Source organism: Rutilus rutilus, assembly GCF_951802725.1.
Source record: "Rutilus rutilus genome assembly, chromosome: 19".
NCBI classification, from domain to species: Eukaryota; Metazoa; Chordata; class Actinopteri; order Cypriniformes; family Leuciscidae; genus Rutilus; species Rutilus rutilus.
In genome coordinates, this window is record NC_140232.1 from 1,866,382 (window position 1) to 1,878,881 (window position 12,500).

The 12,500-nt window shown below is 39.8% G+C and overlaps 2 protein-coding genes across 2 annotated transcripts in view; both read right to left on the bottom strand.

The window, feature by feature from the left end:
• Nucleotides 1-12,500, bottom strand: part of LOC311278748 (nuclear factor 7, ovary-like) — a 1,193,180-nt gene that overhangs the window by 1,008,708 nt on the left and 171,972 nt on the right. The window lies entirely within an intron of this gene.
• Nucleotides 1-12,500, bottom strand: part of mib2 (MIB E3 ubiquitin protein ligase 2) — a 61,860-nt gene that overhangs the window by 30,182 nt on the left and 19,178 nt on the right. The window contains exons 4-9 of the mRNA XM_084389714.1: nucleotides 8,833-8,939; nucleotides 6,811-7,005; nucleotides 6,400-6,542; nucleotides 3,420-3,527; nucleotides 2,965-3,101; nucleotides 2,668-2,680 (exon numbers count right to left, since the gene is read on the bottom strand). Coding sequence (XP_084245840.1) covers nucleotides 2,668-2,680; nucleotides 2,965-3,101; nucleotides 3,420-3,527; nucleotides 6,400-6,542; nucleotides 6,811-7,005; nucleotides 8,833-8,939 — 703 coding nt within the window. The remainder of the gene's footprint in view (nucleotides 1-2,667; nucleotides 2,681-2,964; nucleotides 3,102-3,419; nucleotides 3,528-6,399; nucleotides 6,543-6,810; nucleotides 7,006-8,832; nucleotides 8,940-12,500) is intronic.

Here is a 12,500-nt window from a genome sequence, read left to right on the forward strand (position 1 = left end):
CTACTGGAGTGCCTCAGGGCTCAGTGCTGGGACCGCTTCTCTTCTCCATCTACATGTCATCACTAGGATCTGTCATTCAGAAACATGTTTTATCCTATCACTGCTATCATCTAGCTACTGGAGTGCCTCAGGGCTCAGTGCTGGGACCGTTTCTCTTCTCCATCTACATGTCATCACTAGGATCTGTCATTCAGAAACATGGTTTATCCTATCACTGTTATCATCTAGCTACTGGAGTGCCTCAGGGCTCAGTGCTGGGACCGCTTCTCTTCTCCATCTACATGTCATCACTAGGATCTGTCATTCAGAAACATGTTTTATCCTATCACTGCTATCATCTAGCTACTGGAGTGCCTCAGGGCTCAGTGCTGGGACCGCTTCTCTTCTCCATCTACATGTCATCACTAGGATCTATCATTCAGAAACATGGTTTATCCTATCACTGCTATCATCTAGCTGCTGGAGTGCCTCAGGGCTCAGTGCTGGGACCGCTTCTCTTCTCCATCTACATGTCATCACTAGGATCTATCATTCAGAAACATGTTTTATCCTATCACTGTTATCATCTAGCTACTGGAGTGCCTCAGGGCTCAGTGCTGGGACCGCTTCTCTTCTCCATCTACATGTCATGACTAGTGTCTGTCATTCAGAAACATGGTTTTTCTCATAACTGTTATCATCTAGCTACTGGAGTGCCTCAGGGCTCAGTGCTGGGACCGCTTCCCTTCTCCATCTACATGTCATCACTAGGATCTGTCATTCAGAAACATGGTTTATCCCATCACTGTTATCATCTAGCTACTGGAGTGCCTCAGGGCTCAGTGCTGGGACCGCTTCTCTTCTCCATCTACATGTCATCACTAGGATCTGTCATTCAGAAACATGGTTTATCCTATCACTGTTATCATCTAGCTACTGGAGTGCCTCAGGGCTCAGTGCTGGGACCGCTTCTCTTCTCCATCTACATGTCATGACTAGTGTCTGTCATTCAGAAACATGGTTTTTCTCATAACTGTTATCATCTAGCTACTGGAGTGCCTCAGGGCTCAGTGCTGGGACCGCTTCCCTTCTCCATCTACATGTCATCACTAGGATCTGTCATTCAGAAACATGGTTTATCCTATCACTGTTATCATCTAGCTACTGGAGTGCCTCAGGGCTCAGTGCTGGGACCGCTTCCCTTCTCCATCTACATGTCATCACTAGGATCTGTCATTCAGAAACATGGTTTATCCTATCACTGTTATCATCTAGCTACTGGAGTGCCTCAGGGCTCAGTGCTGGGACCGCTTCTCTTCTCCATCTACATGTCATCACTAGGATCTGTCATTCAGAAACATGGTTTATCCTACCACTGCTATCATCTAGCTATTGGAGTTCCTCAGGGCTCAGTGCTGGGACCGCTTCTCTTCTCCATCTACATGTCATGACTAGTATCTGTCATTCAGAAACATGATTTTTCTCATAACTGTTACCATCTAGCTACTGGAATGCCTCAGGGCTCAGTGCTGGGACCGTTTCTCTTCTCCATCTACATGTCATGACTAGTATCTGTCATTCAGAAACATGGTTTTTCTCATAACTGCTATCATCTAGCTACTGGAGTGCCTCAGGGCTCAGTGCTGGGACCGCTTCCCTTCTCCATCTACATGTCATCACTAGGATCTATCATTCAGAAACATGGTTTATCCTATCACTGCTATCATCTAGCTACTGGAGTGCCTCAGGGCTCAGTGCTGGGACCGCTTCTCTTCTCCATCTACATGTCATCACTAGGATCTGTCATTCAGAAACATGTTTTATCCTATCACTGCTATCATCTAGCTACTGGAGTGCCTCAGGGCTCAGTACTGGGATCGCTTCTCTTCTCCATCTACATGTCATCACTAGGATCTATCATTCAGAAACATGTTTTATCCTATCACTGCTATCATCTAGCTACTGGAGTGCCTCAGGGCTCAGTGCTGGGACCGCTTCTCTTCTCCATCTACATGTCATGTCTAGTATCTGTCATTCAGAAACATGTTTTTTCCTTCTGCTATGCTGATGATACACAACTCTACCTCTTATTCCAGTCAGAAGATCCGACGGGAGCTGCTTGCATCTCAGCTTGACGGACATTTCTTGCTGGATGAAGGACCATCACCTTCAACTCAACCTTGCAAAGTCAGAACTGCTCGTGGTCTCAGCCAACCCAACACTTCATCACAATTTCTCCATTCAGCTAGATTCATCATCCATAACTCCATCCAGGACAGCCAGGAACCTTTGAGTTGTGATTGATGATCAGTTGAACTTCACAGACCACACTGCTAGAACTGCCCGGTCCTGCAGATTTGCCTTATACAACATCAGGAGGATCAGGTCCTTCCTATCGGAGCTACTCAACTCCTTGTCCAAACTTTTGTTCTATCGAGACCGGACTATTGTAATGCTCTCCTTCCAGCATCAGTCAAACCTCTGCAACTGATCCAGATGCTGCAGCAAGAGAGTTTATCGAGTCGAAGAGAGCGTCACATCTCTCCTCACAAAATTGCACTGGTTGCCTATCACAGCTTGAATCAAATTCAAGGCACTGATGTTTGCCTACAGAACAACCATTGGCTATACCTAAACTCATTACTCCAGATCCATGTGTCTCCAGAAGCTTGTGTTCTGCAAGTGAACGGCGTCTTGTGGCCTAAAGAGGCACAAAATCACTTTTACAGACCTTCACCTGGACTAGAGGAATGACGAATGCCGAACTCAACCTGAGTCTTTGGCCATCTTCAAGAAACTGCTGAAGATGCATATTTTCCATCAACACTAGACCCATTAATACTAGCACTAACTATTCTATTCTGTATATACATTTTTTATTATTATATTGATACATGTACTGTGCATGTGAACTGTGCTACATGTATTGTGCTGCTTTACTTTAAAGGTTAGTGGATTCGTTTCCTCAAATAAATGTGATTTCACTCCCAAAACGTGTCTGTTGATGAGGAACCTACAGGAGCCATGCTGTCTGTCCACTCGCCATGGCCAACCTGAAGTCTCTTCACACTGTCAATGTCATCCAGAACCTTCACCAGCTCGCCCACGGCAAACGTATTGACCTGCACAGAGACACAGAGACTCTGTTATAGCAACACACACTTCCTGAAATACCAATTAGTCAAAGTCGTCTGAGGCTTTAGCTAATCGCCACAATCTGGCATCATTCATCCGCCATTAGCAGAGAGAAATAGGCACAGCTGTCTATTTATGGCTTGCTTCTTGGAATAAGCAGGCTTTGCGAAGCAGACAGTCACCGTATGAGCTTGAGCGTAGCTAAATATACACAGCAGTCTGCCTGGAACAAACACTTCACAGGTGAGGACAACAGACATGGCTTTTCCTCTGAGTACGTCTGGCTATTTGTGGGATCTTCTTGCCTTGGTCAGAGCTCCGGGGTGGAACGTCCAGCGGATGTTGTTACTATACTGGACTCGCACGTCTCCTCGGTCCGTTATTCTGTGCACAGACCCAATTCTGGAGATGTACTGCCAACACAAACACAACAGATATCCAATACAACAATTTTAAGTACAACATGTATGGTCTTAAAGGGGTCATGACATGAGACATAAAATTTGCCTTGATCTTTTGACATATAAGGGGCTGTTTACATCTGGCCACTTCATGCGTGTTCTGTGATTGGATGGCTATCCGATCGTGAAAAGATCAGGTGTAAATGCCCTCCGAAATGCATTCGAGACGGATTTAAATCCGATCGCTCAAACCACATCAGGACGTGGTCTGGGCCGCATTCCAGACGAAACTGGACAAGTGTAAATGCATCTGGTTGTTGAAACCAAGTACCCATTTAAATTTTACTCCTCCCAACAATGCTTAAAAATAAACGTGTGAGAGCGTGTTATAGGCTATTTGTCCTGTGCGCTCACTCAGCACACATGCATTATTTGGATTAAAACGTAATCCTATACGCGAGTAAAAACTTGAACTGTTACTTGATTTATGTACGAGTGGTAACCTACATTATTACAAGCCAAGACATATAAGACAAGCAGTTTACTGTGCGCAAACATCCAAAGCGCGCTCCCAGAAAACCGAGTCTATGGCTTGAAAACTGCATTCTCTTTCACGCTTGCATTGACAAAATCACACAAAATTAAGTAAAAATGGTGAGTATCCAATTAAACATAGCTGGTAATATCTTAAAGCCCCACTGAAGTTCCTTGGAAGGCGGAGCTTTGTTTGATGCGTTGACGTCATTTCCAATAGGAAATTTGAAATTCCAAATAGCCAATAGTGTTTAGTTTTCCCCCAGACTAACAGCACGTGGAGTCCGAGCGCTGATGAAACGCTGGATTCAATAGTAGAGGTGAATAAACTCCAGCCATTTCATTCTTAACCAACAGTACAGTTGGAGAACGGAATAAAACTCGAGCGTTTGAGCAACCGAACACACATCTCTCTGACCCATATTACTCAACGCCGTTGTACAAGTCATTATATATGTTTTATACAGTGAGGATTATATGCAGTGTAATTTTTTACATTTGATTGGTTTATTCAAATTCTGTACCTGAAAAATATTAGAACTACCCTGATGAAATCACTGTTTATTTCATTATTATCTGAATTTGTCTGTGCTATTTGTAACTGGATTATTTCTGAATGTTTACTTGTCTTTTATAATGTTTTAAATGTACATTAATTAGACAAGAAGTTTTTGATATATCATCAAATTTGTAATAGAGAATTGTGCTAAACAAATTAAACTAATGAGTATGATTCATATTCTTTTGGTTTCTCTACCTAATAAATGTACAAATTACAAATGCAATGAAAATACAGGTATTGGTATCAGCAAGTAACAAAAATGTAAGTATCGGTATCGGCCTAGTCCTGGGAAAAGTGGATTCGTGCATCCCTAGAAACAAGTGGATGGTTTGTTTTAACGGCGTCACGTCGGAGGATTATATGTTTGTTCGGAGCATTTGACCGAGGGACGGTGTAAACCTGTATTGACAGATGAAGCGGCGACTGTACTGATCTGAGAGCAGATGCAGCACACACCGTCAGTAAAGGATTTCATTATGCTCTGTCTAGAAATGATGGTTTTATGTGGATGATGTCTTCAATAGCGAGTGGGCGTTGATACTGTTTCCTGTGTAGTGACGTTAGCCAATCATAACAGCCTTAAAGGAGCCACGCCTTAAAAACACATCATTTCAGACAGACGCTTAATGTAGGTCGAAAATAATAGTTTTTCCACATTTATGTTTGTTTGTTTGTTTGTTTTTTGTGCAAAAAACTTTATTACCATTATAAGTGAACATCAAGGAACATATTCAAATAAAAAAAAACTATGTCATGACCCCTTTATCTACATTTTACTTACATTTTACATTTAGAAATGTCCAAAAAGTACAGTATAATTATACAATTAAAGCAAATAATAATTAACTACATGTTCTCCCTATAGGGTTTGGTTTAGGGTTAATTGCATGTAACTATGCACAATTTATAGTAATTACTATAATAACTACATAAAAGATACTGCATAAGTGCTACCGTTTTTACTACAAAAAAATAATATACTTACAATGAAATATTCGGTTACACTTTATATTAAGGTGACATTGTTACAGTGTAAATTAAAGAAAAGTACTGCGTAATATCAATTCACAACATGAACCTACTAAATGTATGGGTTTGTTTTAGTGTTGTTGCTTGTGTAATTATGCATAATTTACTGTTATTACTGTAGTAAAGTACATGTAAGATGTTCAACTGACACCGTAAAAATAAAATGCTAACTAATATTCCATAGTATTACAATAGTAATATATCACTGTCTTGGGGATAATAATAATAATATAAATCTATTATTATTATTTTTATATTCACATTTTTGTCCAAAAACACCAGTGTGAATGTGATGTAGACTGAGACACTACAGTACATCACAACTACTGAGATGTGTGTGTCCAATTTAAAGTCCAGCTACAAGTAAAGGCATAGACTTGAATTGAATTATCGGAAGAGATGCACGTTATTACCCAGCACTAAAACATTCAGGCCATTTACACTCAACATGTTTAACGTTCATAATTTGAGGTATTTCTGAAATGATATTGAATGGAATAAAGCAGGGCTTGGTTTTGCCCATCAAGGCTGAGCTGAACTGTGAAACGTCTGCTATGATATCACTGGTCACTCTTATTGTTCCCCACTTACTTGCATGGTCTTGGTGACATCAACAGAAAAGAAAGTCATTTCAAATTTAAAGTTAATTTAAAAAAAAAAGAGTTATTCATAACTTATAACTTCAATTACAATTTTTTTTTAAAATAATAATTCTTTGAAATATAGTGCACTTATAAGTATTAAACGCGTGGTTTTCACCTCTCCCATCTTGGGGTTCCAGCCTCCGTGTCCCTCCTGCATCTGACGCAGGATATCCACCTCGAGGAGACACTTGACCTTATCACCCTGCTGGAACGAGTGTGTGTCCGCGCTGTCCTGTCTCTGCAGCTCCGCGTGCTCACCTGCACACACACACACACACATTTCCCACAGTAATCAGTTCAATGTGGCCACGACTCACGGCCACGATGTCATGTGCAGACTCCGTAGGCTACAATATAATGTGATAAAACACTATTTTCTGTAATATCGAATCCTAAATGTCCCTCTCACACACATATGGAGCGTAAGAAGACTCATCGGTTCTGGATGGTTCATGGATTCATCGGAGTGTCTGACACTGTAATTTAGATGTAAATACATGTGAATAAATTAGTAAATGAACGTTACCTAATTTGGGCAGGTGTTCCTTGTAGTAGAATCCTCCCTGAACATCCGACACGTACTTCAGATCCACCTTCCCCTTGTGACCCATTCGGTAGACGTTCGTGGTCCCGTTAGACCATGTGACACTCGCCACACTGCGACCCGATTCCTGATCCCAACCACGAATATCCACAACCTTCCCAACCTTCCCCTCGCCTCCTGCTCACACACACACGCGCACACACACAGACATATACACACACACACGGAAACGCACACGCACACGCACACATATACACACACACACACGCACACACACACACACACACACAAGCGGGACAGGGCAGGAGTCTCAGACCAGGATCGGGAGAAGTAAGAACAACACATTTAAAAATCAACATGTGTGTGTGTCGTGTCTGAATGAAGTGAGAAATGTCACAGTAAAGTCAGAAAATACACCTGGAAATATCTCAGATATTTCACAATATGCAGGATTCCTGTGCTTTTATATGCAATATCTAGTCATATGTTTTGGGCAGATCTACAGTAATGTATTTATATGGAAGCTTGTTTCTGCAAACAGAATACTTTTTTTGTGTGTAACTGGAGTTAATTAAGAGTTATGAGAATTCATATCAATACTTAACCTGAGCAAAGCCAATATTTGACTTTTCACAATGAAAGGATCCTTAAACAACAAGGATACCACAAAACACAGCCTATGCGGAAATCTATGCCAAATACATGTCAATCTCACAAAACCTCAAGATTTACCCCAAAATCACAAGAGGAAATAATAAATCATATTTTGCACAGAGAAAATTGTGTATTTTGGTATTTTCATTTGTTTCCCCCTCATTTAAAAATGCTCTATAAATACTACAGTCACATTTTTTAAAAATTGTATTCACTTGTTTGTAAATCAAATAAATAATCTTCATGGTCCTAAAAGTAGGCCTCGTTTTCTTCATGCCAAGAACAGGCTTTATTTTCTACATGGAAAACGATTTCTTCTTTCTTTCTCTGTTGATTTTGGGGTTGAATATGAGCTGGAGCTTCGTCTAATAATAACATCACTAACTAACCAGCACGAACACAGCCATGACACGCGAAACACAGGATAACGCCACAGATCTCCAGTCTATCACTTCTAGTGTCCATCAACGGCACTCAGACATTTTGACTCATTCATCAGTGCAGTGAGAACACAGATCACAGATCTTCACACACACAGTGATGAGAACACAACCTCATTTCATCAGCCGTAAACTCTTCACCTTTCACAGCTCATGTGGAACCAGTGGAGAAAGAAAAGCACTTCCTTTCTGAATCCCAGACCTTCATTCGTTTATTCAGTGATCGGCCTGTCGCAGTTATTCACCAATCACGGTTATTCGATCGAATCTCAATTATTTAAAGGTGCAGTGTGTAAGTTTAGCAGCATCTAGTGGTGAGGTGGTGAACTGCACACAACAGAAGTTACGGTGGCCGACAGGAAGTGATGTCGTCGTCTGAGACAGCAGAGAGATTAAGAAATTATATTTACCTAATTATTCAGTAAAACAATGTTATTGCGAATATTATTGTGACTTGTTCATCATTGTGTCAGTGTTTTATTCACTGACTTTAGCTGAAGCTTCTCCGCATGAAGAACAACATAGTGAGGAAACGTGTTTGTCCGCTCAGGGCCACCGTAGAAACATGTGGATGTAAGCGGACCCGCGGTGTGTGTAGAGAGAAACGCCTCATTATAAGCTAATAAACACACAACGCTTCATTATGTAAGGTCTTTATACACCACTGAAAACACAGTTATGTTTATGATATTGCATTTCTGTCAACATATCCTCCTAAATATTACACAACGCACCTTTAAAACTCATTTTGCCAAAACTATAAAGTCATAAAGGTCATAAAGACAGTCAAAGGGCTTCCTTCATATGAAATGGTTATGTGTTTCAATAAGCTGCCAGAACCTTATTAAACCCAGAACATTCCTCTCAGCCTCTGGGCCGATGTGTAGATGAATGATCAGAGGAGTCTCACCGTCTTGGTTCCCCCAGTCCCAGTCGGGTCCCCGGACCACCTTCACGCCCTGGAAGATTCCCTTCAGGATGATCCTGGACAGGTTCTGCCTCGGCGTCAAACTCACTCTGAGGAGCAGAGAAGAAGAGAAGGTGACCATCCAGAGGAACATCGGGACCTTTCACAATGACTATAGGTGTTCTGGAGAATGTGTGTAAGCCAACAGCTGATGCTCCACATTGAATTCCACGTTTTGTTTTGTTTTATACTAGGGGAGCATCAAGTGTCTGGTTACCCACATTCTTCAAAATATATTCTTTTGTGTTTAGCAGAAGAAACTCATACAGGTTTGGAACAACATGAGTAAATGATGACAGATTTTTTTTTTTTTTGTAATATGTTTACATGACAAACCTCTTCCCTGCCGCTTACATGACATTTTCATAATTGCATTATTTTAATTATTGCAATATTTTCTTTATTGCATTTTCATTATTGCATGATTTTCATGTTGCATTATTTGCATTATTTGAATTATTGCAATATTTTCTTTATTGCATTTTCATTGTTGCATTATTTTCATGTTGCGCCATGTTGTCATCATGAACGTAGTTTCTTCAGCATCCCAAAAACACGCTGCATTGTTTAGCGCTGTTTATGAATCTGCACGTCAGCGTCACCCGTGTTCGTCACATGCACACTGTGATCAGAGTCGATGCCATTAAACTCTTTATTACCAATATCCCAGGAAGTGTCAGTTTTGTTCTCTTGAACACATGGAAGGAAACGCTGCTTTATTCACAAATGTTTTATGTGATATTCCAATTTTGCACCCGAGTTAAATTCACAGCTTTGGATGGAAACAGCAGATGTTCCTTTAGTCAACCCGGCAGAACTCTGCATTTGTTTCATCAATGCTTCGCAGAGTTTTGTTTCAAGACTGATGCTAATACAAAATGTTTTTTAGTTCATTTTTAAATAACGAACATCATAATTAAACAATGAAATAGTAAATCCATTCAAATTCAATGGACTGGAAAATTACTTAGAGGAAAAAAACACCACTACTTTTATTTTTTAGAAATATGTGTTCAACACTAGAACCACCAAGGCAGTCATTTTGACTGTTTTAAAATTTTGCAATGTAATAAGTTTGTTGAAATAAAACCCATGTAACTATAGGACCCTGACTTTTCCTAAATGTGTCTCTATTTTATTCTATCATTGTTATTTAATTAAAATTACAAGACACAAACGAGTTTGAGTATTTCTACCTTGAATGGCCATAACAGTCACACTGACCGAATGCATTTGCACACGACCGTATCACCGTATCACCGTATGCATAACATTTTTCATTTGCTCACTAAAACAAATATTGGTTACTAAATCAGTTTGTTTTCTCGCAGTTTATTATATTTTCATATTCTTTTCCCGTGGCGGTCAGAATGACAGTTTTGGCCAGTTTGGGGCATATGCGTTTCATATGTGCCCATAAAGGTTTCACCTGTGCATTGAAATGCATATTGCCGATGTTTTTGTAAGTTATTGTATTCTAATATCCAAGGATGAATACATTTGTTTTCATTTTACAAAGAAAATAATAGAAAATGTATCACTTTCGACTTTGTATCTGTAATTACAATAGCTGTTCTGTGGTTGTCGATTAACTAATACATTTTCACATACATTAGAATTAAAATGTAGTGTTCTGGGGTTTATCATTACCTATCCTAACATTACAGATCCATTTCTTCTTAGATTTGATATAGCTTATTGAAATTATATGCAAATAATATATGAGCGGTCAGAATGACTGCTATGGCCATTATAGTAGTTATAGAGTGTTAAATGGTTGAGGCTGGAAATCCGTCAATGCAGTATTACATTTATTGATTTAAAAATGGTAAACACTGCAGGAATTTCTTTAAAAAAAAGATTTAAAAAAAAAGATGAAGGATACAAATAAATAAGATATCTGAATTAGGGGTGTCAATATATACATGCATATATATATTAGGGCTGGGTAAAAAATATCGATTTCTCGATTTTAATCGATTCTCATTTTTACGAACCGATATCGATTCTTAAATCCCAAGAAGCGATTAGTCATCCTGTTTTCAGTTGATGAATGAATGTAACACTGTAGCGCATCCCATCTAATAAATCGCAATAATCTTTGTGCTTTGTTACTATTGATATGAAACAAAGTCTCAGATTTCAAATTACGTCCATTTTCTTACGAAATTCAAAAACATAAACAGCGTTTTGTCGCTGTGGCGTGAGATCGCTCTGGCTCAGCTCTAGAGAAGCACATGATCCTCTCCTCCGCCTTAATAACACCAGTTACAGCGCGAGATAAACATGAACGAGCTTCTGAAAGTGTGTTTAAAGATACAGTACAACTTATCGAAGTCCGTATCATGTGACATGGAGTCGCTCAATCAGTGTTTCAACCGTGGAAAGACGTCAGTAAAACAGCTTGTAAACAATGTCATGTAACGTCACATTTACCTCAGAAAAACCATATCCAGTGGCCATAAACTCGTCAGTCAGCGAGAAGAATTAACTCTAGAGAGGAGCATTTTGCTAAATATATGCACCATATTACATATTCATTATAATTTTTAATGTTCTTCAATTTTTAATGCATGTTTGAATAAATCTGGCAGGTTTTTATGACAGCCACCATTTAAATGTTAATATTTCATATAACTTTATTATTATAAAAATAAATAAAAGTGTAATTTAAGTGTTTGTATACAAATCAGTTCAATATTATACAATGTTATAGTTGGCTAATGAAGCCTATAGGCTACCACTGACTCCCACAGTTACAGCATTAGTGAAGAGATTTGTTTTCCTTGAGAAAATTTGCCATGTATTGCACCTGATATCCAAAATAATCAATACTGAATCGAATCGGAATCGATATATATATATATTTTCACACCCCTAATTCAAAATATCTTAATTATTTGTATCCTCCAGTGCTTTCGACAATACAAGCAGATAAAAAAGCAATTGTAACATTCAAAAGAATGACATTTGGCTGAACGAATGGAAGCGCTAGTTCTTGTAGCGCACAGTGAACACACAGCGAACACACATCAGTCAGTGCACTGTAAGATCATAGATGTAAAACACAGAATTAGAGGAAACCCTAGCACTGAACACATCTCAAGACATAGTTTACCCAAGCTGATTACACATTAGACTGTTACTGTGAGACAATCCTGTCCTTCATTGTTTCTCAGTTGTGACGTTTGGAAACACATGCTCTGAACACTAGTTAAACCACGGTAATAACAGACTGACCGTACCTTATAGTGAAGACCTGATCTGATCGGGGAGCAAAGGAACTGCCTATGCCCATACTTCAACCATCCACGCTTCCTCCTCAACTGGAACTATTCCATCAACAGAGTCCACTATCCTTGCTCTGGTTCGGCTGGTTTTGCCCTTCTCATTTTCTCCTGAAATCAGGAGTATCGTGCAGTGTCACTGAGTGCGTTCTCACACACCGTCTCTCGCCATATGGCACCGCCTGAACCGCTCACGGCTTAAGACAGAATCAGACTAAACCTCTGAAAGCCTTTGGCTCTTGTGGCTCAGGTGTGTGTGAGATCAAAGGTAAGACACAGGTGTGTGTGTGTGACGCTCTGCACGCAACAGACACAGACAATCCA